At 42.6% G+C, this 24,422-nt stretch overlaps 1 protein-coding gene across 11 annotated transcripts in view; it reads left to right on the plus strand.

Annotated features, from left to right (window-relative positions):
* The first annotated feature begins 423 nt into the window (after nt 1-423).
* The window catches only part of elnb (elastin b), a 29,025-nt gene continuing 5,026 nt past the window's right edge, over nt 424-24,422 (plus strand). For 3 of the 11 annotated variants that reach the window (XM_068330657.1, XM_068330658.1, XM_068330659.1), the window contains exons 1-39: nt 535-760; nt 3,563-3,775; nt 4,114-4,377; nt 4,462-4,482; nt 4,886-5,014; nt 6,862-6,978; nt 7,320-7,373; nt 7,449-8,288; nt 8,618-8,689; nt 8,825-8,872; nt 9,011-9,073; nt 9,170-9,211; nt 9,344-9,406; nt 9,528-9,575; nt 9,667-9,840; nt 10,000-10,365; nt 10,666-10,698; nt 10,787-11,227; nt 11,335-11,364; nt 11,553-11,759; nt 12,469-12,588; nt 13,603-13,635; nt 13,727-13,777; nt 14,440-14,484; nt 15,130-15,156; nt 15,262-15,564; nt 15,656-15,703; nt 16,123-16,167; nt 16,410-16,502; nt 16,671-16,694; nt 17,063-17,083; nt 17,266-17,292; nt 21,534-21,560; nt 21,720-21,779; nt 23,169-23,387; nt 23,484-23,696; nt 23,798-23,836; nt 23,933-23,992; nt 24,093-24,344. In XM_068330657.1, the coding sequence (XP_068186758.1) occupies nt 685-760; nt 3,563-3,775; nt 4,114-4,377; nt 4,462-4,482; nt 4,886-5,014; nt 6,862-6,978; nt 7,320-7,373; nt 7,449-8,288; nt 8,618-8,689; nt 8,825-8,872; nt 9,011-9,073; nt 9,170-9,211; nt 9,344-9,406; nt 9,528-9,575; nt 9,667-9,840; nt 10,000-10,365; nt 10,666-10,698; nt 10,787-11,227; nt 11,335-11,364; nt 11,553-11,759; nt 12,469-12,588; nt 13,603-13,635; nt 13,727-13,777; nt 14,440-14,484; nt 15,130-15,156; nt 15,262-15,564; nt 15,656-15,703; nt 16,123-16,167; nt 16,410-16,502; nt 16,671-16,694; nt 17,063-17,083; nt 17,266-17,292; nt 21,534-21,560; nt 21,720-21,779; nt 23,169-23,387; nt 23,484-23,696; nt 23,798-23,836; nt 23,933-23,992; nt 24,093-24,344 (5,008 nt within the window). In that variant the 5' untranslated portion in view covers nt 535-684. Of the gene's footprint in view, nt 471-534; nt 761-3,562; nt 3,776-4,113; nt 4,378-4,461; nt 4,483-4,885; nt 5,015-6,861; nt 6,979-7,319; nt 7,374-7,448; nt 8,289-8,617; nt 8,690-8,824; nt 8,873-9,010; nt 9,074-9,169; nt 9,212-9,343; nt 9,407-9,527; nt 9,576-9,666; nt 9,841-9,999; nt 10,366-10,665; nt 10,699-10,786; nt 11,228-11,334; nt 11,365-11,552; nt 11,760-12,468; nt 12,589-13,602; nt 13,636-13,726; nt 13,778-14,439; nt 14,485-15,129; nt 15,157-15,261; nt 15,565-15,655; nt 15,704-16,122; nt 16,168-16,409; nt 16,503-16,670; nt 16,695-17,062; nt 17,084-17,265; nt 17,293-21,533; nt 21,561-21,719; nt 21,780-23,168; nt 23,388-23,483; nt 23,697-23,797; nt 23,837-23,932; nt 23,993-24,092; nt 24,345-24,422 lie in introns of those variants that run through there. The other 8 variants (XM_068330655.1, XM_068330661.1, XM_068330660.1 and 5 more) reach the window with 8 other exon arrangements.

Raw genomic sequence — 24,422 nt, forward strand, 5'->3', positions numbered from 1 at the left:
CGTAATCAATGCTTCCATTTGATGAAATTTTATTTCATAATGAATACCAGAGATTAATGGTATGAACTTTGTTCTCCATGTTCAATAAGTGGTTCTTACACTTTACACGGTTTTGAAATTTATAAGGAATTTCTGGCTGTGTTCCTTTTTCAACGACGTGGAGAAAGTGAAATACAAATACCCCGACTTTTTACAATTCACTGACTCTTTTCTCTCTCTCTCTCTCTCTCTCTCTCTCTCTCTCTCTCTCTCTCTCTCTCTCTCTCTCTCTCTCTCTCTCTCTGTCTCTCTCTCTCTCTCTCTCTCTCTCTCTCTCTGTTCTCTCTCTCTCTCTCTATCACTCTATCTCTCCCTTTCTCTCATCTTTCCACCCACCCTTCATCATACTCCCTCTTTTTGGCAGAAGAGAAATAAATAAATGCAGCCCAATAGTCACTGTGAGGTTAGAACAACCCATTTGGTTTAATGAGGTGAGCCAATGTGTTATATTCCCCCCCTTCTTTCCTTGTCTATATTTCTCTGTGTGCCATTCAGACAAATACACAGTGTCCTGTCTTCCACCCTGTCCTCCCCCTGTTTTTCTGCTTTCACTCATTTTCCTTCCGTCTGTCTTAAGGCCTTGTTAAGCCCTTCCTGAGGATAAAACCTGGAGCTTGGGAGAGTAGAGGGACATTTGGGAGCAAGATGGTGAGAGGGACGGTGGCTACATATCTACACGGGGTTCTTCTCATGACACTATGGAGATCCTCATTGCAAGGAGGTGAGTTCCCTTCACTACATGAGTGTGCCACAGTGAAGCAGCACCTGTCAAGCAGCAGTCACATGAAGTTTTTTAATGGTGCTGACAGGAGAGGGATGTAGGAACTGTTCTTTCCATGAGTTTTGTGATGGAAGATATTTTAGATTATCTTTAATAATCATGATGACCATTACAATAATGAGGTTATCTAAGATTAGATCAGAAACTGGCTGCTGCAAATTACTAATGTTTGTCATGATTAAAAAAATACTAATTGCAGAATTTTTTTCCCTTAAATGCATGCAGCAAAAGATTTACAAATCCTCCCACAAACTTGATTAATTGTGTGCTTTCAATGAAGAAAAGTGTCTATGAGTTATCATGACTGACGTCACCATCATTCCTGCAGTCGTACAGTTTCAAACCTGCATTCCACCTTGCAGAGGTTGTCAGGTAAAGAGAAGAATTTGTTAATTTACATGTAATCTCTAAAGCGAGGCTCTAACTGCTGTCGGATTAAGGATCTGATTGTGGGGGAAGCTGGACTGAGTTTTCCTTGGACACTATTTATCTGTCCTGATCAAAACCGTTTTCATGTCTGCTGCCAGCTCCTTTCAAAGAGAAGTCTGTTTCTCTCCAGTAATAAACAGAACTTGTCTTAGTTGGATGATTCAAAGGACTTCACTTTCCACGCACACGTTTTTCTTAAAGATGCACAGATAGTTACGTATTATTCGGTTTCCAGATGTTTGTCTGGATAGAAGCACTTCAGAATGTAAACATGATAATTAGGAACAGCAATGCTGACACAATGCTCAGTGTCATCACACTGCTTGATCTCTGTGGGTTCACAAAGCCCAGGTGTATTTTTAAAATCTCCTTCGTCTTTAGGAATGAGGTCTCAATGAAAAAAAAAATTTAATATGATGCTGCAAGTTATTAAAAGCTTTAATTTCTTACCGTTTACCTCATCCCTCCAGTTTAAAACAGTGTTGTGGTTTCATCGATGGAGACCTAAGATTTTCTGCAACTCAAATAAACATTTTTAGAAGCAAAAAATGTGATATTATTTGATGGGAGTCTGTAAAGCAGGCACCATGGCCTTCATTTTTAAATGTACTTTTATGTTAACATAAAAAATAGACTCACTGCACCTCCAACCATACTATAGGTGTGGATCCATGGTAATAACTCTGCAAGACGGTGAAGCTGATTGCAAAGAAAATTAGTCCAGAAGTGGGTATACTTCAATATTCAATATTCACATGAATATTGAAGTTTTATAAGGTGCAGATAGATATCGGAACAAGGAATCACTAGAGATCACTAAAACCATGAATATCTATGTCATATGTTATATTTTATGACTACTTGACTTGCAAAACATTTTCTGCCATCTGATGAAAACCATTGAATGTCTTCACCAACATCTCAATCAATCCCTCCAATAAATACTGAGGGCAGATTTTGACCTGCTAGTGAAAGATAGCTGGGATGCCAAAAATCAGGTCTTGGGGGATGTTACTGTCTGCAGAAACCTATAAACCTATAAATCCATTCTATGAAGTGCCATCCCAAGATCTACACCACCAGAATGGCAATAATAGTTACAGTATGATATCATGGACAGAGTAATAATAACAGTAATGGAGCGTATCCCTCTGCCAAGCCTGAGCCATCATTCACATGTCTGTGGAACTGTCACGGCTCATGCTTCAACCCTCCACAAAGTTTCATGGAAACCCGCCTTGTAGTTTCTGCACAATCCTTTGAACAATCCAACCGATCTATTATCGGGCTGAGGAGGAAACATAACCTCCTTGGTGGAGGTAGTGAGACAAATTCTGCTAATTCAACAATGAGGTATTAATATCACTGTAGAAAACCTGTGTCTAATTGAAAAAATGTCATATAATTTAGACCTTAAATTTTTGAGTATAGGCACAACGGTAGTTCTATTTCTGTGAAGATTCTACCCAAAGACGACTATTTCTTTTTGGATGAGGTTTGTTTCTGTCCTGCAGAATGTAGCAGGTAGAACTGAATGACTGAAAACGTTAGTTATTTACTGCATGTTGTTAATGTGTTATACATGGCAATTCTGTGAGATCAGAAACTTGCATTCTTCAGGAATCCCTGCAGACTTCTTTTCACATCTGGACTGTGGGATTTTAAAAACCCTTCCCTTTTATAGTTGTTCACTCTCTGTTTCTATTTTTGGATAATGTGATTTGTGAAACTGAATGTAGGTGCAGAAAAGGGTCGGAGTTATGACCAGATGCATGCCTTTTGAATGAATGAGTGTTTGATATCAGCTACAGAGAGATTCGGACACAGTATAGGGAGGATAATCAATACGCACATACATACAAACACACACACACACGTGCATTGAAGCAATGACCACAGACATACACATTCTCTCCACTTGTGTGGTATCTGTTCCTATTTGTTAATCCTGACTAATGGATTTAATCAGTTGAGTGCTGGCAAAGAGGAGTATCATTATTGTCATCATTAGCTCTGACTCATACATTGACTCATGAATTCCTCAAATAATTTCTGATCTGACCAAAACAATAAAAACACCTTTCACAGTCCAACTTTTATGAATATCTATTCAATAAAAGCTGATTTTCTTCTTGAACAGAAAACCTAACTATAATTTAAAGCTATTCCAAATCTAAAAGGAGACAGAGCAGACTCTGTGTCTATGCCTTACTCCTCTTTCCTGAATCATGGACATTATATCCATTATTTGTTTGTAATCTGTAAGGAACCAACCAAACATACAAATTGACAAAACCAAAACTTCTGTTCCAGGTGTATACATCCCTGCTGGTGGAGCAGCAGGAGGAGCTGGAGCCGGCATCGGTGCTGGTGTCGGCCCTGGAACTAGCTTTGGAGGAGCTGGGACTGGAACAGGATTTGGCCCTGGTGGAGTTGGGACTGGATTTCAACCTGCTGGAGGAGCAGGACTGGGAGTAGGAGGAGCCGGTCCTGGCATTGGTGGCTTTGGTCCAGGACAAGGTGGAGGTGGAAGCTAATACTGTACTGTTTTCAGATTAATACTGAAAAGCATTAGCTGTCAATTTACTGACAGGACTGTTGTGTTTTCTTAAGATCATAATGATTCACATCACTTCAGGCAACACACACACATTCAATGTCAGATGCAGTATTGGTATTTTTAACTATTTAAATGACACAACTCGCTGCATTTGAGTCAACAGATTTTATTGTCTCACAGATGACATCCTTCATGTTGATTTGAACCTCAATTAAGTAATCTGATGTTCTTTTCACTATTCACAAATCCAACTTGTGTGTTTTTGCTTGTGTCCAATTTAAAATTCCCCAATTGTTCTCTTTAGGAGGCTACGGCAGTCAAGGACCAGGAGGAGCTGGGATTGGAGGAGTTGTCCCGGGAGGTGTCAGACCAGGAGGAATTGGGCCAGTAGGAGTCGGTCCAGGTGGAGCAGGACCAGGAGGAGTTGGCCCTGGGGGCTTTATTCTGGGAGGCTTTGGACCCGGAGGAGTTGGACCAGGAGGTGTTGGACCAGGAGGAGTTGGTCCCGGGGGAGTTGGGCCGGGTGGCAGTGGTACATTAGGAGTCCTGCCTGGAGGTTTTGGGGCAGGTAAAGCAAACATGGCTTCTTTGTCTACTTGTTCAAGCATCCATTGTGTTTCTCTTGGTTTAACCAATTGTCCTCTTCTTACAGGTCGAAAACCTCCAAAAACAGGTAAGTACCTTCATGTAAGGTGAACTTAAATAGAGGTTTAGCCCTGAGGACACATGAGGGCTTCTCATATACAGTAAATGTAAAAAAAAAAAAAAATCCATGGACGGAAATTAATAAAAATTCAGCTCCCCTTATGTGGTTTGATCCTGGACCAGTGTCCCTTATGTCTAAGTGTCCTTGAGAAAGATTGAAAACTTCGGTTTGCCCCCGGTGGCTGCTCCACTGGTGTGTGTGAATCACTCCTGATATGTTTGTTAGCCTCTGCAACCAATGTGTGAATGTATGTGTAAGGAGGTGAATGTTGGCTTGTGCTGTAAGTGATCAATCAGACCATAATCAATAATCATTTATCATTTTACTTATGCAGAGTATGATCTTTTATTGGCATTATGCTTGCCTGCAGGAGGATTTGGTACTGGACAAGGAGGTGCAGCAGGAACCTTACCAGGTAGTTTTGGACCAGCTGGACTCGGACCTGGAGGCTATGGAACTGGACCTGGAGGAGTCGGCCCTGGTGGTGGCCAAGGCACAGGCAAAGAATCTTTTTCTTTTTTTTTTTTTTTGGAAAAAAATCATACAAACAACAAATTTATGTCAGACTAAGGATTGGGAAGTAAGGTTCTGTCTTTCTTGTGGCCACTATCTGCTGGCAAAGATAGAACACAAAATAATGCATTACTCAGATTAGACACACAATTACTCACTGCGCACATACATTTGCCGCATCACATAAATGAGGATATCAGGTCCAAACTTGGGACAGCATGGTTGTGCAGAGGCTGGAGCAATCGCCTCACATCAAGAAAGTCCTGGCCTCAATATTCTTTGTGGTTTTTGTACATTCTCCACATGACTTAGTGGGTTCCTTCCAGGTGCCTACCATTGGTCGACCTGGCGACTTGTACTTTGATTCTGCTGGGATAAACTCCATGAAATGAAAAAGATCATTTTGGAAAGAAGGTCCTAATGGAATCTACTGACAAATTTGTCAAAAAAAAGTTATCACAAATTTTTATATATGAACTTTAATTTGTATACATTTTGCTAAATCCTGATTTTTTTTTTACATGCAAAATGCAAACCAAGTGTATCAAATACGATACAAGTGTTTCACATTCGATACACTTGGCTTTAAAGGGCTAAAATCTAGGTCAGATCATTACCCACTGATGGTTTATGTTTATTTGCGACATCCAGCTTTCACAATAAGTGGAAGTTCCCTGCTCCACATGTTGGAGCAGTGGTTAGTGCTGTACTGTTGATGTTGTTCTTGTGATAGACTCACAGTCATTCAGTTCATATACCATTATTTAATTTCCTCATAACGTTACAGCCTGTGGTCCAACTGCCCTCTTGGACAAACCTCTTTCTCTCCCACACACATAAACACAACACACACACACACACATACACAGTGATAACGACTAATGCATTAGGCATGGCAGCTGCCTGATAAAGGACGGAAGTCATCACGCCAGTCAGAAAGACTGATTTGCTTTGGAATTTCAGGCCTCTCTGTTTTTCGTCCCTTAACCGTGTGAAGGATATGGAATGTTGCTGATAATATCCAAACAATTCTTAAGAGGTAGTGCCTCGGTTATTTTTAATTTTTGGAACCTTTTAAATCCAGGCATCATGCTGGTTGGCAAAAATTGGTTTGTGTAACCACAGGAAACACACTCACATGTCACACTTTCCACGTTTCTACATGTTTGGCCTTCTTAACAACAAAGACAAGAAAGTGTGTTTGTTTTATCCTGCCACACCCTGAGGAATAAAATACAGACATCCTTAATCACCTAAACTCTTCATTGGAGGCAGACATTTACAAATACTGTGCTGCAACAACAACAAAAAATACAAAAATCCACCAAAGCCCAAACTTAGCAAACAGGCATACAAAAACAGCAACTTTTTGGAATTAAGACAACATATATAAAAATAGAAGAAAACTGATTTATTCAATAAAAAAAAAAGAGCTATAGTTTAAAATACTTTATGAAAATTATAGTTTGATGTGACAGCAGTTTATTTTTAAAGGAGTAACCACCATCAAGCCGTTGGTATTTGTGGTTGTTCTCAGCTATATTGTCACACAAGCTTGACTTGCCTCTCCGCTGCCTTGTTATTATTATTGACCCTTCCTCAGCCAAATGCTGTCTGAGATTTAGATTTAAAGTCAAACATCCACACTTCAAACGTTCTGAGCCATTCCAGGGCATAAGTTAATCCGTGTGAGGTTCTGCTCTCCTCAACCATTGTACATGTATAAAATTACAAAAAGGTGGAGTCATAGAGGAACACACTGGATTCATTAATGCATGACGTTGAGAAAATATAGGAAGTTCTAAGCATTGTCTTCTTTTATCTGCTTGTTAGGTTTTGGGGCAGGGGGTTTGGGTGGAGGACCACTTGGAGCAGGAGGCCTTGGCCCTGGCAGAGGCCAGGGTCAGGGTACTGGAGGGCTTGGAACTGGAACAGGTTACCTACCCGGAGGTCAGTCGTTTTCTCTACCATTAACATCATTTCCATTTGTTTCTTCAACATATACTGTCAGTGTATTTCTATTTCTGAAGAACAAAAAGTGTATGAGGGCATTACAGCATTAATAAAGTAGGTCAACATGCAAGACTCTTGGAACCCTTCATAGAATAAGCTGTTATTGAAGACAGATGATGGATGGATGCATGGATGGATGCATGGATGGATGGACGGATGGAGTTTATCACAACATGTCATCATTTACTGAAACAATGTCCATAAAACATCAGCAAGCTGCCTCAGAGGTGCTCCTTTAAACAAGACTCTTAACCCAACAAATCTCTGTGCTGACCCAGGTGGCTATGGAGGTTATGGACCAGGTGGTATGGCTCCCAAGCCCCCCAAAACAGGTATTTACTGTCAACTGATGAACATGACAGTTTTAATTCCTGATATATGCTTGAAACTGGTATTTATCACCTTAGGTGGAATTGGAACGTCCCTTGGAGGAAGCAGCTTTAGGCCTGGTGTCACAGGGGTTGGGCCAGGAGGTGCAGGAGTCGGGACTATTGGAACAGGATTTGGACCTGGTGGAACAGGAATTGGGTCTGGTGCTACTGGATTTGGGCCTGGTGGAGCAGGGATTGGGCCTGGTGCAGGAATTGGTACTGGTGGAACTGGGTTTGGGCCTGGTGGTGTAGGGGTGGGCCCTGGGGGTGCAGGTATTGGTCCTGGTGGAGCCGGATTTGGACCTGGTGGTGCAGGAGTTGGTCCTGGTGGAGCCGGATTTGGACCTGGTGGTGCAGGAGTTGGTCCTGGTGGAGCCGGATTTGGACCTGGTGGTGCAGGAGTTGGTCCTGGTGGCGCAGGATTTGGACCTGGTGGTGCAGGAGTTGGTCCTGGTGGCGCAGGATTTGGACCTGGTGGTGCAGGAGTTGGTCCTGGTGGCGCAGGATTTGGACCTGGTGGTGCAGGAGTTGGTCCTGGTGGCGCAGGATTTGGACCTGGTGGTGCAGGAGCTGGTCCTGGTGGAGCAGGAGTTGGGCCAGGTGGTGCGGGGGTTGGTCCTGGTGGAGCAGGATTTGGACCTGGTGGAGCAGGAGTTGGGCCAGGTGGTGCGGGGGTTGGTCCTGGTGGAGCAGGATTTGGACCTGGTGGAGCCGGATATGGACCTGGTGGAGCCGGATTTGGATCTGGTGGTGCAGGATTTGGACCTGGTGGTGCAGGAGTTGGTCCTGGTGGAGCAGGATTTGGACCTGGTGGTGCAGGAGTTGTTCCTGGTGGAGCAGGAGTTGTTCCTGGTGGAGCTGCTGTGCCAGGAGGAGGTAAATAACATGATTTACAGTAAACTATACTGTGTTCAACAGTATAGTATAACACAATAGAGAACGAGTTTATATTGAAATCACAAATTCTGACATTCACTTCATGCCTGCTGGCACAGACATTAACGTGAGAACATTATTATTCATATGAAGTTGTTTCTTTGTTTTGTTTTTGGAGACAAACAGAAGGAATCTCAGCTATTAACGCTGGATTCAGTTACCTCATGATAAAAAAAACAACTCTAAGATGTACACCTTGAAAATAATTCTGTTTTGTATTTTCAGTTATGAGTTAAAATCAAATTTTTCCTTCTTCATCTTTATTTCAGCCCCAACGCTGCCACAAACTGGTGCTACTGGTGGAGGAAAGGTTGGTGGTAAAGCATCAAAGCAAGTCCCAGGTGAATTACAATGTTTTTTGCTGCTCAAGGATTTATAACATCTGTTCTGTTCATATTTTATGATCACTCAGGAATACTGAATTTTTGGTTGTTACAAATGTTTGGGGTATAAATTTGCATATTGCTGTCACACAGGAGTTGGGATGCCTGGACTATATCAAGGTGGATTTGTACCAGGCCAAGGCATGTGGACACACAATAAATACATAAATATGTGATCAAAACAAAACAGTTATAAATCATGGGGAAGAGTTTGCTGTGTTTAGAACAGACGAAGCAACAGATGTGTGTGGGTGTGATTTTTTTTTTTTCCCTGGCAAGGTTTTGGGGGCCGTGGGGTTCTTCCTGGAGTAGCCACAGGATCAGGACTTGGGCCTCAGACTGGTGTGTTAACAGGCTCTGCGCTAATGAATGATGGAACATCACATTTTGGATGCATCGTTCCCTAAAAATACTAAATATTTGGCTTTTTCCTTATAGGAGTACTTGGCCAGGGGGGTGTTGGACCAGGAGGAGCCGGCAGTAAGTCTTAAAGATACAAACAGTTTCAAAAGAAATTTTACATATTTTTTTTTAAAGAGTAAAATTAATTCAAGTCAATTTGAGGTATACAGTATACAGTTTATATATATATATATGTATATGTCACCTTAGATGGCCGTGGACAGCCGCTGCCTGGTGTTTTTCGAGGTTACCCTCTCATATCGCCAAAGTCAGGTAATCACAAATCATTAGTACAGCAAAATTAGGAGCAGTAGAACTGTAGGATTATATGACTTAAGGGATAACTGTACATGGACAAATCCTAAAACATAGACACGTGTTCTTCCAACCACAGGAGGGGGTAAATCAAAGAAGAATCCAGCAAAAATTGCAGCAAAATATGGTAAAATGCAAAATATGGCTACGAAAACGAGTGGTTTCAAGCGTCAGCACCTCGCAACTGTTGCTCTTTATTGAAATTTAATGTCAAACAGGTGGAGCTGGGGCCGAAGGAGGGTCGCTCGGTCAAGGAGGCACTTTGGGAGTTGTTGGTGGAAGACTCCCAGGAGGAGGAGTGGGATTCGTCCCTGGATCAGGAGTTGGAATTGGAAATGGAATAACACCTGGATTAGGTGGTGGAGTTGGAACAGGCATTGGACCCGGATTAGGTAAATCTGGAGTCATGGACCTTTTCCTGATGTTTTAAGGAGGTCAAGATGTACCATCAGTGTTTCATAAAACTTGGTGTGGAGTTAGTGGAATATTTTCAGAAAATGTTCCAACAATCAACATGTTTTCATTCATTAAAGGTATTTTTTGATTATAAGGTGGTGCAGGCACCGGTGCCATTGGAGGCCTTGGAAGGGGTGGACCAGGTGGAGGAGCTGGTGGTGGGGGCTTTGGTTTTGGTCCAGGTGGTGCAGGCCCTGGTGCAACTGGGGGTCTTGGAGGTGGAGGACTGGGAGGAGTGGCACCCGGTGGTGGTGTAGGTTTCGGTCCAGGTGCTACTGGCACTGGGTCAGGGGGTCCTGGTTATGGCCCTGGTGGTGTTGGCACTGGCCTTGGTGGTGTTGGCACCGGCCCTGGTGGTGCTGGCACTGGCCCTGGTGGTGCTGGCACTGGCCCTGGAGGAGCTGGATTTGGGCCAGGCAGAACTGGTTCTGGATTGGGAGCAGCAGGAACAGGACCAGGAGGTAATTACTAATGCATTGACGTGTTTTTTTATTTTGTTTCTCTTTTGATTTAACAGTAACAGCTCTAAAAATAAAAGAAATAACTGTGTGTAATACAGGATGCAGTAGAAGTAGTAATAGTAGTAGCAGTAGTAATGGTAGTAGTAGTAGTCATAGTGCTAGAAGTAGGTGTAGTAGTAGTAGGAAGAGGAGGAGGAGAACTAGTAGTAGGAGTAGTAGTGGTAGTAATATGCAGTCATCCACAGACTGTCATGTTGTCAACACCACTCCACATGTATAATGACTTCATTTGCATTTAAGGTTATGATGCCAGCGCCAAAGCTCGCAAATATGGTAGGAACTTTTATTAAACGCTATTATAGTTGAGTTTTTCTATTCAGAAAAGCTTTTTGAACATATCAAATTGTCTTCTCCTCTATAGGCATTCTAAATGGAGTATTTGGCGGTACTGGAGTCAGGCCTGGTGGAGCTGGTACTGGATATGGACCAGGTGGAGGAGTTGGACCAGGTGGTGCCAGTACAGGATATGGACCAGGTGGAGGAGTTGGACCAGGTGGTGCCAGTACAGGATATGGACCAGGTGGAGGAGTTGGACCAGGCGGTGTCGGTACTGGTTATAGACCAGGTGGAGGAGTTGGACCAGGTGGTGTCGGTACTGGATATGGACCAGGTGGTGCCGGCACTGGATATGGACCAGGTGGAGGAGTTGGACCAGGTGGTGTCGGTACTGGATATGGACCGGGTGGTGTCGGTACTGGATATGGACCAGGTGGAGGAGTTGGACCAGGTGGTGCCGGGACAGGCTATAGACCAGGTGGAGGAATTGGACCCGGTGGTGCTGGTACTGGTTATGGACCTGGAGGTAGGATGAAAGAGAAAGATATCTTCAAACCCGACCACATTAATTCATATAGGTCCACTGGGTAATTCTGGGCTCTTACCAGTTCTTCATGTGCCTGAACTTCTCAGGTTATGCCAGCGCCAAGGCTCGAAAATATGGTAAGAACACTTTAAATTTATAAAATGACAAAATACAGATTCATCATGTAACCCTTTTATCATCTTCTGCATCTGCGATATGACATAATATTCAGTTGTAGTTGTACATGTAGATGCCTAACGTATCAGAAGATCAGCACATCTGGCAGACAAACACCCTACAGTCTCTAAAACAACAGTTGTTACAGACAACCTGCTTGGAGGAACTGGAGGAGCCCTGGGTGCAGGAGGACTTGGTGGAGCTGGACCCAGCTCCAGACTTGGAGCAAGAGGAGGGGTCCCAGGACAAGGTGCTGGGCTACCAACCGGTAGTGGACCTGGAGCAGGACAATGGATCGGTCCTTTACCCGGTTCTGGTTTTGGAACAGGAGCTGGACCAAGTGGCTTTGGACCAGGTGGGGCCGGAGGGAGATCATTCCGATAATTCCTCAGAAACTGTGCGACTCAAACAGAATTAGATTATTAAGCATATTCTGCATGACCTACCCACTCAGTTTTGTAACTATTGTAGTTCTTCCTTTCGTAGTTTCTTGTTCAGCGGTCATGATTAATAAACTACTGTACTGGTTTGAGTGCAGAGCTGTCAGAGAGGATAGAATGCGTTATGTGTTACTGTGTGTGTCATTGTGGTTCCAGACCCAGACACTCACATGAATGTCACTACCAGTGTGCACAGTCTTTCACTGATCGAGGCTTTTCTCAGGTAGCTTTCCTCACAAATATGGTGATTTTCTGATTGTTCTTTGAATACTTACTTCAGAGGATCAATAGTTTAAAGGTCTTGGTCTTTGCCACACAATAAAAGCTCAGAAGGTATAATCGGTTTAATTCAAAAAACTTTAAAGTAGAAACTTCAAGTTTATTATGAGACGCTTCTTTAATAAAATACACTCCAGACAGTCCATCTAAAATCTAGCATGACAGATACTTCTACTTTAAGAAAGAAAGAAGGTTCACATTATCATCATGACTCAATATTTCATACTTTCATGAAGAAACGTTTTGTCAGCGTGAGTTACTTGAATGACAAATATTTTTAGAAAGATTTTGAAATTATCTCAAGTCTGAATTTGGGCTCAAACTCATCCAGTTGTTCCTCTCTAGGGTTGCCTGGTGGCGGCGGAACTGGAAGTACAGGATATGGACCTGGCGGCAATGGACCAGGACTTGGTTACGGACCAGGTGGAGGTTATGGTGCAGGAGCAGGGCCTGGATATGGAACAGGTTACTTATTTATTTATTTAGTTTTTTGTTTTTTTTCCAGACATGTTATTACAGCAGATTTCACTTTCATCAGTGTTGGAACATCAACAACAACATCCAAAAAGAAAAAAAAAGGGTTGACGGGTAGAAGCCATTGGCTTGTAGAATTCCAGCCCCCTGAATCAACAACATCTCTCTCATTGTAACACATTATCAACCAAATTCATACATTGCATGTCACATTCCAATTATTTTATTTTGCTACATTGTTGTTTTAAATCGTCCATTCAGTCCAATAGACATGGATCTTTGCAAACGTCTTTGTCAGTTCTTGAAAAGAGTCCAATTTTGTTAATGATCTTTTTGTAGTCCATTCCGAATGATGTTTCTGGGCAATTTCATGGTGTCGGTGCCGACTGAATTTCTTGTTTTGTGTGGCTGAGAAGATGTTGAATTCTGTGCCTGCCCCTACTCCTAATCACTGGTGTCAGCATTACAGTTCCTGGTCATCACCTCCATACGTTCTCCCAATCTCTCCAGCTTTTGAGTGATGTCTTCCTTGAACTGAGCATTGTCATTGTCCTGCCGGTCACTCATCCTGGCCATTGCATCACTCAGCATTAGAGCCATGGCCTCCTTGCTTGCAGCATGCACTCTGGCTGTTGCTTCCACAGCTTGGGCGTAATCCTCTTTTACGTTGGTCTGTTGTATTGCCATTTTTCTCAGCTTGCGATGTAGCATGAAAACTCCAAACCCCAGCGCTGTGATCCTGATTGTCGTGGAGGTGAAGATGTACACATCCTTGACGTCTTCCACATCCACTGGGGCCAGACACATAGTTTTGAACGAATCCCAGCTGTTCAGCATGTAGTCAGACATAGAACTCCTGTCTGGGCATTGGTGCTCACCAGATGGGGGTGATTTCAATTTTGTCCTAGATCAGTACAATCAAATCCAATCTATGTGAATACAATCAGAATACTAGACTAAATGACATTGCATCAAAATATAAAACATTTATTCTTTCATTTACAGGCTATGGCACTGGGTCAAAAGCTGCTAAATATGGTAGGAAACACAAGTTTTCTTTATAACACAATGATTAATGGTGTGTGCAAATTACCCCAAATGTTAATTCATATATCTGATCCTGGTGTAGGTCAGGTGGCGACGGGTGCTGGGGGTGTACTGGGGGGTGGAGCAGGACGAGGTATGATATTGAGCTCTCAGCATCATTAAAAATATCTATCTATCTGTCTGTCTGTCTGTCTGTCTGTCTGTCTGTCTGTCTGTCTGTCTGTCTGTCTGTCTGTCTGTCTGTCTGTCTGTCTGTCTGTCTGTCTGTCTGTCTGTCTGTCTGTCTGTCTGTCTGTCTGTCTGTCTGTCTGTCTGTCTGTCTGTCTATCTATCTATCTATCTATCTATCTATCTATCTATCTATCTATCTATCTATCTATCTATCTATCTATCTATCTATCTATCTATCTAACTTTATATCTCTATCTCATATATATGGGGCGGCAGTGGCTCGGTGGTAGAGTAGGTGGTAGAGCTCTACGATCGGCAGTTAGATTCCCGCTCCTGCCCAAAATCAGGTGTCAGCTCACCTCTGGAGCACTGCCGAGGCACCCTTGAGCAAGGTGCCGCCCCCCTCACAAGCTGCTCATGTGGGGTGCACCAAGAAGGAGCTGCTTGCCACTGTACCTCCCATTGCATGCTTACAGGCCCCCTTGTGTGTGGTTGTATGTATTACAGGGGCTTGTACACACTAATATGTATGCGTGTGATTTACTAACAAAAATACTACAGTGTTTTTTTGTTAGTAAATCACAAGTGACTTTCACTAACAGCGTCTATCCTGTCATTGCTCAGGTGGTTACGGACCTGGAGGATTTGGAACTGGTACGGCCAGTCTGGGTTGGTTTTTATTAGCTTTCCGTTCATTAATGTCATGTTCATTTCTAAATCACATGACAGGTTTCACGTTCATGTTGTATTGAACCATCCCTTTACTGACCTCTGCTGGTGTTTAGTAGGAACTACAGCGACTGATTCCTTGTACCAACTGATCAGACCGCATACATCATCACTGAAGTACAACAAACATGTGCATTGAATGATGGAATGTTGATATGACAGCAGAACAATAAAGATAATAGTTTCAAAAAAACTAAAATATTTGGTTGTAAGACTGGGAGGACAGGAATGGCTTCAAAGTAACAATACAGTATACAGTATCCCTTTACTCTTTTTTATGTGAAACACTAAAAGTGAAATATGAACTGGAATCAGTCCACAATGAAGGTGACAGTTTTGCTTCTTATTTATCCTGTCTTAACAGTTAAAGATGAAAACCAAAAGCAGAAAGTCTTTATGATGTCATAATGTTGGTATTTCTTGATCCAGTCTCGGCAGCAGTTAAAGAATGACAACTTTCATGCAGCATTTTTTGCTTCAAAGAGAAGAGATGAAATACCAGATTGTTAAACGTTTATCTCATTTGAATAAATGTTTAATGACTTTATTACAGTCAAACACTTACATAAATTTAATTTGTTTCAGGCTATGGTACAGCTGGGTCTAAAGCTGGTAAGTATGGGAAAGTGTCATCATGTGTTTATCAAGTAGTAACGAGAAGCAGAGCTAGCTGGGAGCTCCTGCCTTGAATTATCTGACCATCCATTTCAACTGTAGAGAAGCTTGGTGGAGTTGTACCTGGGATAGGAACTGGACCTGGTGTTGTAGGAACTGGTACTGGACTTGGCACAGCAGGGCCAGGAACTGCAGGAAGTGGGACAGGACCTGGAACTGCAGGAACTGGGACAGGACCTGGAACTGGAACAGGACCTGGAACTGCAGGAGCTGGAACAGGACCTGGAACTGCAGGAGCTGGAACAGGACCTGGAACTACAGGAGCCGGGACAGGGACTGTTCCTGGTGTTTCAGTGAATGGAACAAGCACTGGCAGTGGTGCCGACACAACAGTTGGACCCAGAGGTAACTGTTTGATGTACAAATTGACAATATAAATTAAATGTTTAAAGTAAATGAGGATAATCTCCATAATTTATATCTATGTCTGGATCAGGAGGAGGACTTGGACCTACAGGTGGCACACCAGGTCCAGCTTCAGAAGGTACCTGTGCTGTATGTACAGTCACAAAAAGCAGTCACATATGACTACGACACATTCACTCACAGGGCTTCTAGTGCATGAGTTTTATAATGATATACAGTACACCTGAAAAGGGAAGTCTGGTGGTGCTGTGGTTAAAAGTGTCGCCTCACAGCAAGATGCGTCCTGGTTCGAATTCAGACCTGAGTTCTTTTTGGAGAAAAAGGGAGGAAATTACATTGTTAAAGATGGTTATAGCCGTTGTTATTAATAAACTCACTAAAATAAAGGAAAAGCCTCTATAAAGGCATTAATATTCAGACTTTTGGTCACATCTCCTCCAGTTTTGTAAATTCTAAAATTGCCTCCTGTTTATTTTATTTCTGATGTAAAGCATAAAGTAATATTCTAGTCCTTTCTATGCTTTGCTTTTATTCCAGGTGATGGCAGTGTGCTAGAAGGGTCTGGAAGTTCTGGAGGAGAGGGTGTGTTTATAATTACTGGATATTTGAGAATTTTGACCTAACAGATTATTACAACAGTCAATAAATAGAAAGCAGCAGAACGTAGAACACGTCTCTGTGGAAATGAATGCGCAAACCCTGATGGTTAAGATATTATTTTCTCTGAGAAAGCTTAAACTAATTGTTTTTATTCATTACTTATATTTGTTTAACACTGCTCATCCTTTTAAAGTGTTTACATGTGTACAATTTTAATGTAACAGGGGGTACCGGTGTAGCTGGCAGACCAGTGGGTGCAGGTGGTGATGGAGATGCTCTGGGTGGAGAGGGAATTCCAATCATTGGAGCAAAACCAGGTGCTGTAGCCAAAAATTCAAAAACATATCAGCGCAAGCACAGATAATAACTTTTCATTCAGCAGCTACATACTTTAGAATTTCTGTATGCATTGTTTTGGTAAAGTTTTTTTTTCAGTTGTGTTGTCTTTCCAGTTTTATATCTCCAAAATTATCTTTTTAATCCAGGACTCAATGGGACAGAAGTTCCAGGTCAGTTTCATTGCCAAAGTTTCTTCATTTTCCTACAAACACTGCATGAAGCGGTATTGAAAATGAATGAACGAACATCGATTCAATTTATCATTTATGACATTGTTAATAATTTAAATAAGCTACTAACACCTGAGCAGTTTAAACATATCTTTAATGGTTATAAGGGGAATTTAAAGGTCATTACATCCATACTAGCAGTAGTAGTAGCAGAATTTTATTGATCCCTTATGGAAGTTCCGTCACGGAAATTACTACAACTAGAATAATTGTTTTGCATATAACATCCACAGGGAGTCAATACATTTATTAAAATTTCTTGTATATGACTCACCAGACTGATTTTTTTTTGTGGTTATATCCTTCAGGTTCCACAGGACCAGCCCCCGGTAAGCTGACATAAATCTTTAATCTTTGAAGCATACTGAGCACTGAGAAGTTGTTATATTGTACAGGAGAGGACAACACGGGATAAACTCTTTCTACTACAGTGTAAATGCTTTTAATTCAACACAAATGCTTTTAATTTTAATGCCGATCACAATATGTCTCCACTTGAACGCTTTCACAGCTGTGGCTGGTTTACCTGTACCTGAGGGTGAGTGTTTCTCGCCTACCTCTCATCACAGAATTATGCATGGCAGTCTGGCACTAACTAATAACTGAAGCTGGCTACAAACATAGTTGGATAATGTTTAGGAGTTCAATTTGAAGCAAAGATGTTTCTGATAAAAACTACAAAATAATCATTTTTCATGTGGGCGTCAACGAAACTTCCAGACAACAGTCTGAGATTTTAAAACAGGATTTTACGCAGCATTTTAACAAACTCTCACAGTCCCAGCTGCGTGTTTTTATCTCCGGCCCTACCCCCACCTGTGGCAGGGGCATTGGGCGTTTCAGCAGGCTGCTTAGCCTGAACACCTGGCTCTCCTGCAGCACCTACAATGTTGGTTTCATTGACAATTTTGATGTCTTTCGGGAGAGGAGATATCTTTTTGGAAACGATGGCCTTCACCTAAATAGGGCCGGCACCCGCGTGTTGTCCGCCAACCTGGCATGCCCACATCACCACACTCTCCTCCCACCACCCCAAATCTGCACAGACTGACCCGTCCGCTACTGCTTGATGTCCTCTCGGTCCCAGTTCCTATGTTTTTAGTTCCACCTCTGATCAGAACACACACGATACTGGACTTGGACCTTCCGTTCTCACTAATAATTTACCAATTCCTGTCATCAACACGCAGCGCCAGCAAAGCAGATTTCTCAATGTTCACTCGGTGAACTTCAATAACCTCAGACCTCTCCCAAAACATCATCAATCCACCTGTACAGTCCGTAAACCACCTGTCACCATCAACATGGCACTTTTAAATGTTCGTTCCCTTGTGAACAAATCTTTTATTATGAATGACCTGATTTTAGACAGTAAGCTAGATTGCATTCTTTTAACAGAGACATGGCTTGGCACTGATGCACCAGCTGTTCTCACCGAGGCCTGCCCACCAGATTTTAACTTTTTATTTCCTACCAGGGGTGGTAAGAGAGGAGGCGGAACTGCTTCGATCTCTAGAAAGACATTAAATTGTAAAGTCTTTTTTAACAGCTACTCATCATTTGAGCTCCATGCCTTTGTTTATAGCGGTCCTCCTGTCCTTTGCATTACTGTTTACAGACCACCCCAGCACTCCACTTCTTTTATCAGTGAATTTTCTGAGCTTTTATCAACAATACACACCACCTATAACAGAATTTTAATAACTGGTGATTTTAATCTGCACATTAATAACATCTCTGACCCATTGTCGAGAGAATTTTTAAACCTTTTAAACTGCATGGATTTTAATTAACATGTAACACGGCCGACTCACAACAGGGGACACACCCTGGACCTGGTCATAACCTATGGCCTGTCCATTGGTGTCCTCTGTTGTTGACCTGGCTGTTGAGGCCCCGGTGAGAACGGTGAGGAAACGCTACCTTACTTCCGAAGTGGTTGCAAATTCTATCGAGATTTTACAGAGCACTCCTGCTGAAATTTTACCCGTACCTTGTGATGTTATTGTTGACAATTTTAACAGTAAATTAAAATCAACATTGGACTCTGTGGCTCCACGTTTAATTAAAAACATAAAAAGCAAACCTAAACCCCCATGGAGATCGGATGAAATCAAAAAATCAAAAGGAAAATGCAGGAGTGCGGAGAGAAGGTGGAGAAAAAGTAAACTCACAGTCCATTACGAAATACTTTCGTGAACAACTTAAGTCCTACAATAAAACTGTCTAACAGGCAAGAATATCCCATTTCTCAAAACTCATCACAGATAATAAAAACAACCCTAAAATACTTTCCCCCACCTTCAATCTTTTAACAAATCCCAATTTTAAAAAACCTTCATAGGCACCAACAGACGCTCACTGCGAGGACTTTGCAAACCACTTTGGAAGTAAAATCGATGACATTAGGTCCAATCTTTTATCACATCAAAATGTAATTTTTAACACATCTGGACAGTTGCTTTTATCCGAGAAAACACTGGAGAGTTTTGCCCTGGTTGATGCAAGGACACTTGGTCGAGTTTTCTCCCAAGTAAAGCCCACTACCTGCCTTTTAGATCCAATTCCCACATCACTTTTAAAGACGTTTTATGGTTTCTTCGAGGAGCAGATTTTAAATATATTAAATTGCTCTCTTCAGACGAGCGTTTTCCCCACCTCCTTAAAAACGGCGGTGGTGAGGCCCCGACTGAAGAAGAGCAATTTAGACCTCAACATTTTTAAAAACTACTGTCCTTGTCTCCAACTTACCATTTTTAAGTAAGATTTTAGAAAAACTGTTTTTTAACCAATTAATTGATTTTTTTTAGATACAGACAATATTTTAGAGAAATACCAATCTGGTTTTAGAAGGAACCACAGTACCGAGACAGCCCTTTTAAAGATTTTAAACGACTTTAGGTGTAACGCAGACACGCAAAAACTCACAGTCTTGGTACTACTGGATTTAAGTGCTGCCTTTGATACAGTAGATCACCACATTTTATTGAATAGACTGAGAAACCTGGTGGGCCTCTCTGGTACTGTATATAACTGGTTTCATTCTTATCTCACAGATCGATGTTTCTTTGTAAGTATGGATACATGTTCCTCCAGAACACATGAAATTAGTTGTGGGGTGCCTCAAGGGTCAATTTTAGGTCCAGTTCTTTTCAATCTTTACATGTTTCATTGGGGGATGTCATCAGGAGACATGGCATGAGATTCCGTAGCTATGCCGATGATACACAGCTGTACATCACCGTGTCTCCTGATGACTCAGGGCCAATTGTTGCCCTTTTTAACTGTATTTTAGATATCAAGTCATGGATGGCAGAGAACTTCCTACAGCTCAACCAGGACAAAACAGAGGTTTTAGTTATAGGTCCTGAAGGCCAGAGAGAGAAACTTTTACCAAAACTACAAGATTTTAAACCCGCACAATATGCAAATAACCTGGGCGTTATTTTTGACTCTGAGCTCACTTTTATTCCACACATAAAAAATATTACAAAGATAGGTTTTTACCATCTTAAGAATGTAGCCAGAGTCCGCCTGTTTCTCTCTCAGGCCAGCACGGAGGTGCTGATGCATGCCTTTATCTCCTGTAGATTAGATTATTGTAATGCCCTGCTAACTGGTCTTCACAAAAAGAGTATTAATAATCTACAATTTTTACAAAACTCAGCCGCACGCATGCTGATGAGGACCAGAGGGTGGGAGCACATTACACCAGTTTTAAAATCTCTTTAATGGCTCCCCGTCTGCTTCAGGATCGATTTTAAGGTTCTCTTATTAATTTTTAAATGTCTTAACGGTCTTGGACCGTTTTATCTATCTGACCTGCTTTTATCAACCCTCGCGTACCCTGACGTCCTCTGGCACCGGCCTTTTAACCATACCACGAGTAATAACAAAAACCCACGGTGAGGCTGCATTCAGCCACGATGGCCCTTATCTGTGGAACAGACTCCCAGGGAACCTCAGGGCCTCAGAGACTGTTGATATTTTCAAAAGGAAGCTCAAAACTCACCTTTTTAATTTGGCTTTTAACTGATTTATATTACTCTCTTATTTCCCTTATCATACTACTTTTATCCCTTTAATCATTTTTATTTTATTTTATTTATTTCTATTTTTATTAATTTTATTTTAAGCCTTGTGCATTTTATTACTTTAAAATTTTCTAAACCCCAAAATTTTTATATATTTCATCATTATTGTCTGTTTTTACTCCACTGTCTTAATCTTTTAGTTTTTAGCTCCACTGTTTCGTCTTGGGGGCTCTCCACACCGGGAGTTGTGTCTGGTCTGCCCACGGGGGCGTCGCCCTGGGGATCCCTTGGGCCCGGGGGACTGGGGCAGCTCTGCAGTTGGTGTGGTGTCTGCCCTGGTCTGTCGGGGTTGAGGAGGGGTCTCTGTGGCGGTGCTTCCTGTGGCTGTGGACTGTGATGCCTCTCAGTGTGGATGGCCCCCATGGGTGGCTTCTCCTCACCTGGGTTCTCAGTGCCAAGCCATGTTCACAGTCTGCTTACTGTATGTGTGACTGTGGGCGTGTGTGTGTGTGTGTGTGTGTGTGTGTGTGTGTGTGTGTGTGTGTGTGTGTGTGTGTGTGTGTGTGTGTGTGTGTGTGTGAATGGAGGCGGGGGGGCTATATGTGTCACTTTTTATTGTTGTATGTTTCATTATTTTATCACGTTTTATCTTGTGAAGCACTTTGAGTTGCATTCTTTATGTATGAAAAGTGACATATACATTAAGTTTGATTTGAAGTTTGATTTGATATTTCTGCTGTTGCAGTTGGTGGGGAGGCGGTAAAACCCAGTGGTAGGTAAACCAAAATGTGTAAAGCAGAGTGTTTTCAGGGTTAATCTACTAATCTACAGTACATCTACTTTCGTTTAAAGAGCTGATACAGGTTCAAATTTAACATTTAACTTAGTCCTTGTCGGGGTTTTTTTGTCGTTTTATACTCCAACATTGTAGGTTCTGATGGGGATGTTTCAAGTGGGACACTGCCTGGCGCTAAACCTCTCAAACCACCAGGTGAACAAAATAAAACCTTACATTTGATCAGTTTACCATTGAAATTTCATGATAATCAAACCAAACAGCAAACTGTCAATGAGAAGAAAAAAAATACAGCAAACTAATATATATTAAAAACAGGAATTAATTGCTGTCTTTTCTCTCGCCAAGGACTCATCTGGCAATATTTCTATCATTCTGATACTACTTCAAGAAATTATGCATTACGATGCAGAATAAACTTAACAAAGGTTTAAATGTGTGTGCATCACTGTTATCACATAAGGGATGTCAAAGTCAAATACACAGAGGGCCGAAAACCAAATTTGTTATAAGCCGAGGGCCGGACTGGTTCCATTTTATTAAGTCATATTGAGACGATTGTAAATATGCTGGCGGCAAGGGGGTGCAGTGGGTAGCGCTGTCGCCTGTCGTATGTGCGGATTTTGCATGTTCTCCCCGTTTCTGCATGAGTTCTCTCCGGGTTCTCCAGCTTCCTCTCACCTCCAAAACATGCGCTTGAGGTTAATTGGCCGGCTTCAAAGTGCCCGTAGGTGTGTGTGTGTGCATGCATGTTTGTCTGTCTCTGTGTGACTCCGCTGTGCACTGGCATCGCGCCTGGAGTTTCCCCCGCCTCACACCCTAAGCCAGCTGGGATAGGTTCAAGCACCCTGCGACCCGCTACAGCGGAGTTGTGACTAGACGATGAATGAATGAATGAATGAATGTATGTATAAGCCTATTGAACCAAGAGTGAATATTATTTAATCATTATTTGAATATAACATATGGCTCTGTCAGTAATTTCAAGTGAAAACATTTTTCAACAAGCACACAGACAAAAATCAATTTCCTTTGGAGAAAAATCACGTCTTTGTCTGTGTGTTCTGAGGCGTTTGATGGCGCCTTCTTAGATTGTGTTCTTTTATTACAGCCTAGACACACAGGTTTGTCTTTTACCTCCATGAACATGTCCTCTGTCCTCTGAAACCCCGTTCTCAACATCCACTTTCTGTTCAGCCATTTTTGAGGAGGGAGGTAACTGAAAGTTAACCTCTACTCTGACTGACGCTGAATAATGAAGTTGAAGCCCACTTGCTGCACTGACTTTGCGGGCAACTGTTGCATTGTGGGGAAGGTAGTGTTGGTGCATACAAAACACCTGTGGCCTGCGGGCTGGTTCTAATAGTAATTTAATATCATCCAGGGGACCATAGATAATTCATTCACGGGCCGAATCCGGCCCCCGGGCCTTGTCTTTGACATATGTATATCACATCCAAATAAAAAAATAAACACTTATGTGGCATCTCAGTGGTGGAGGTTTGAATGGACACGCTTTGTTGACTGCTGACTTTGTTCTTGGCCCTAGCATGAGATACATGTAATTTCATGCTTTATCTGCAGGTGTCCCCAGAGGTGACACACCAGGGGAAGGAGATGGAGAAGGAGGTCCTGATGGAGAGAGAGAAGGCACAGGTACCACAGGTGGAGGACCGGGAGCAGTAGGAGGTGTTTCTGGTGGTGTAACAGGAGGAGGGAGAGGAGACAGTCCTACCACAGGAACAGGTGTTGGACCAGGAGCTGCAGCCAGCGGAGTAGGAGGAACAGCAAAACCGCCAACAGGTACAATGCTTGCCATCCAAACATACAGACATCTAATACTCATCACTACACATCAAACTTCAAATAAAGAAAATATGTCTGTATTTCCTCATGCAGCATACAGACCTGATGGGGGTGTCGCAGGAGGTGCAAGTGGACGGCCTGACGGATTAGGTGGGGTGGCAGGAGGAGGCACCGGAGCAGCTGGAGGTGGTCCTGGGGCAGTTGGAGGGGGTCCAGGGGCAGCTGGAGCAGGTCCAGGAGGAGTTGGAGGAGGTTTAGTAGCTGGGCCTGGTGGAGTAGGAGCCGCAAGCCTGAAACCTGGGAAAAGTTAGTTGGTGCCATGTTTTGTGAAATGTTGGTGTCTTCATTTCAAATCTATGACCATACAAAGATTTCTCATTATGCATCTCACACATAATCCATCACAGGCTACGGCGCTGGTGGAGCTGGAGTTTTACCAGGTGGAGGTATGCTGCCTAAGACCATTCTTACCATCTAAGAGAGCAACGGCTCTAAGATGACAGCTCAAAGTTCACACAGTATGTTTTTCATTGCCCTGTCAGGCATACATTACCCTATCGGAGCTGGAGTCGGACAGGGAAAGGCAGGAAAACTAGGCAGAGGTCTGAACATTACATCCTCCATCCTCTATACTGTATTCTCCATTCTTTATCAACAACTCATTTTGACTTGAGAAAAGGATTATTTTTATCTTTCTGTCAGTGTTTGGGATTCTTGGAGCAGGAGGCCAAGGTGGAGTTGGACCCGGTGTTTACGGAGCTGGTCCCGGTGGCTATGGTGCCAGTTCAGGAGGTTATGGTGGAGGACCCGGGGGTTATGGGACTGGCCCAGGTGGATATGGTGTTGGACCTGGCAGAGGCATTGGTGGTGGTCCTGGAGGAGCTGGAACTGGGAGTTTAGGTGGAGGTGGGGGATCAGGAGTAGGAACGGGTCCTGGTGGGGTTGGGCCAGGTGGTAAGTTGATCCATATCAAAATAAACCATGATAGCAAAATATGATAAATTGAATAGTTAAAGGAGAAAGCTGTCTTTG

This window comes from Antennarius striatus, chromosome 13, assembly GCF_040054535.1.
Source record: "Antennarius striatus isolate MH-2024 chromosome 13, ASM4005453v1, whole genome shotgun sequence".
In the NCBI taxonomy this organism is placed as follows: Eukaryota; Metazoa; Chordata; class Actinopteri; order Lophiiformes; family Antennariidae; genus Antennarius; species Antennarius striatus.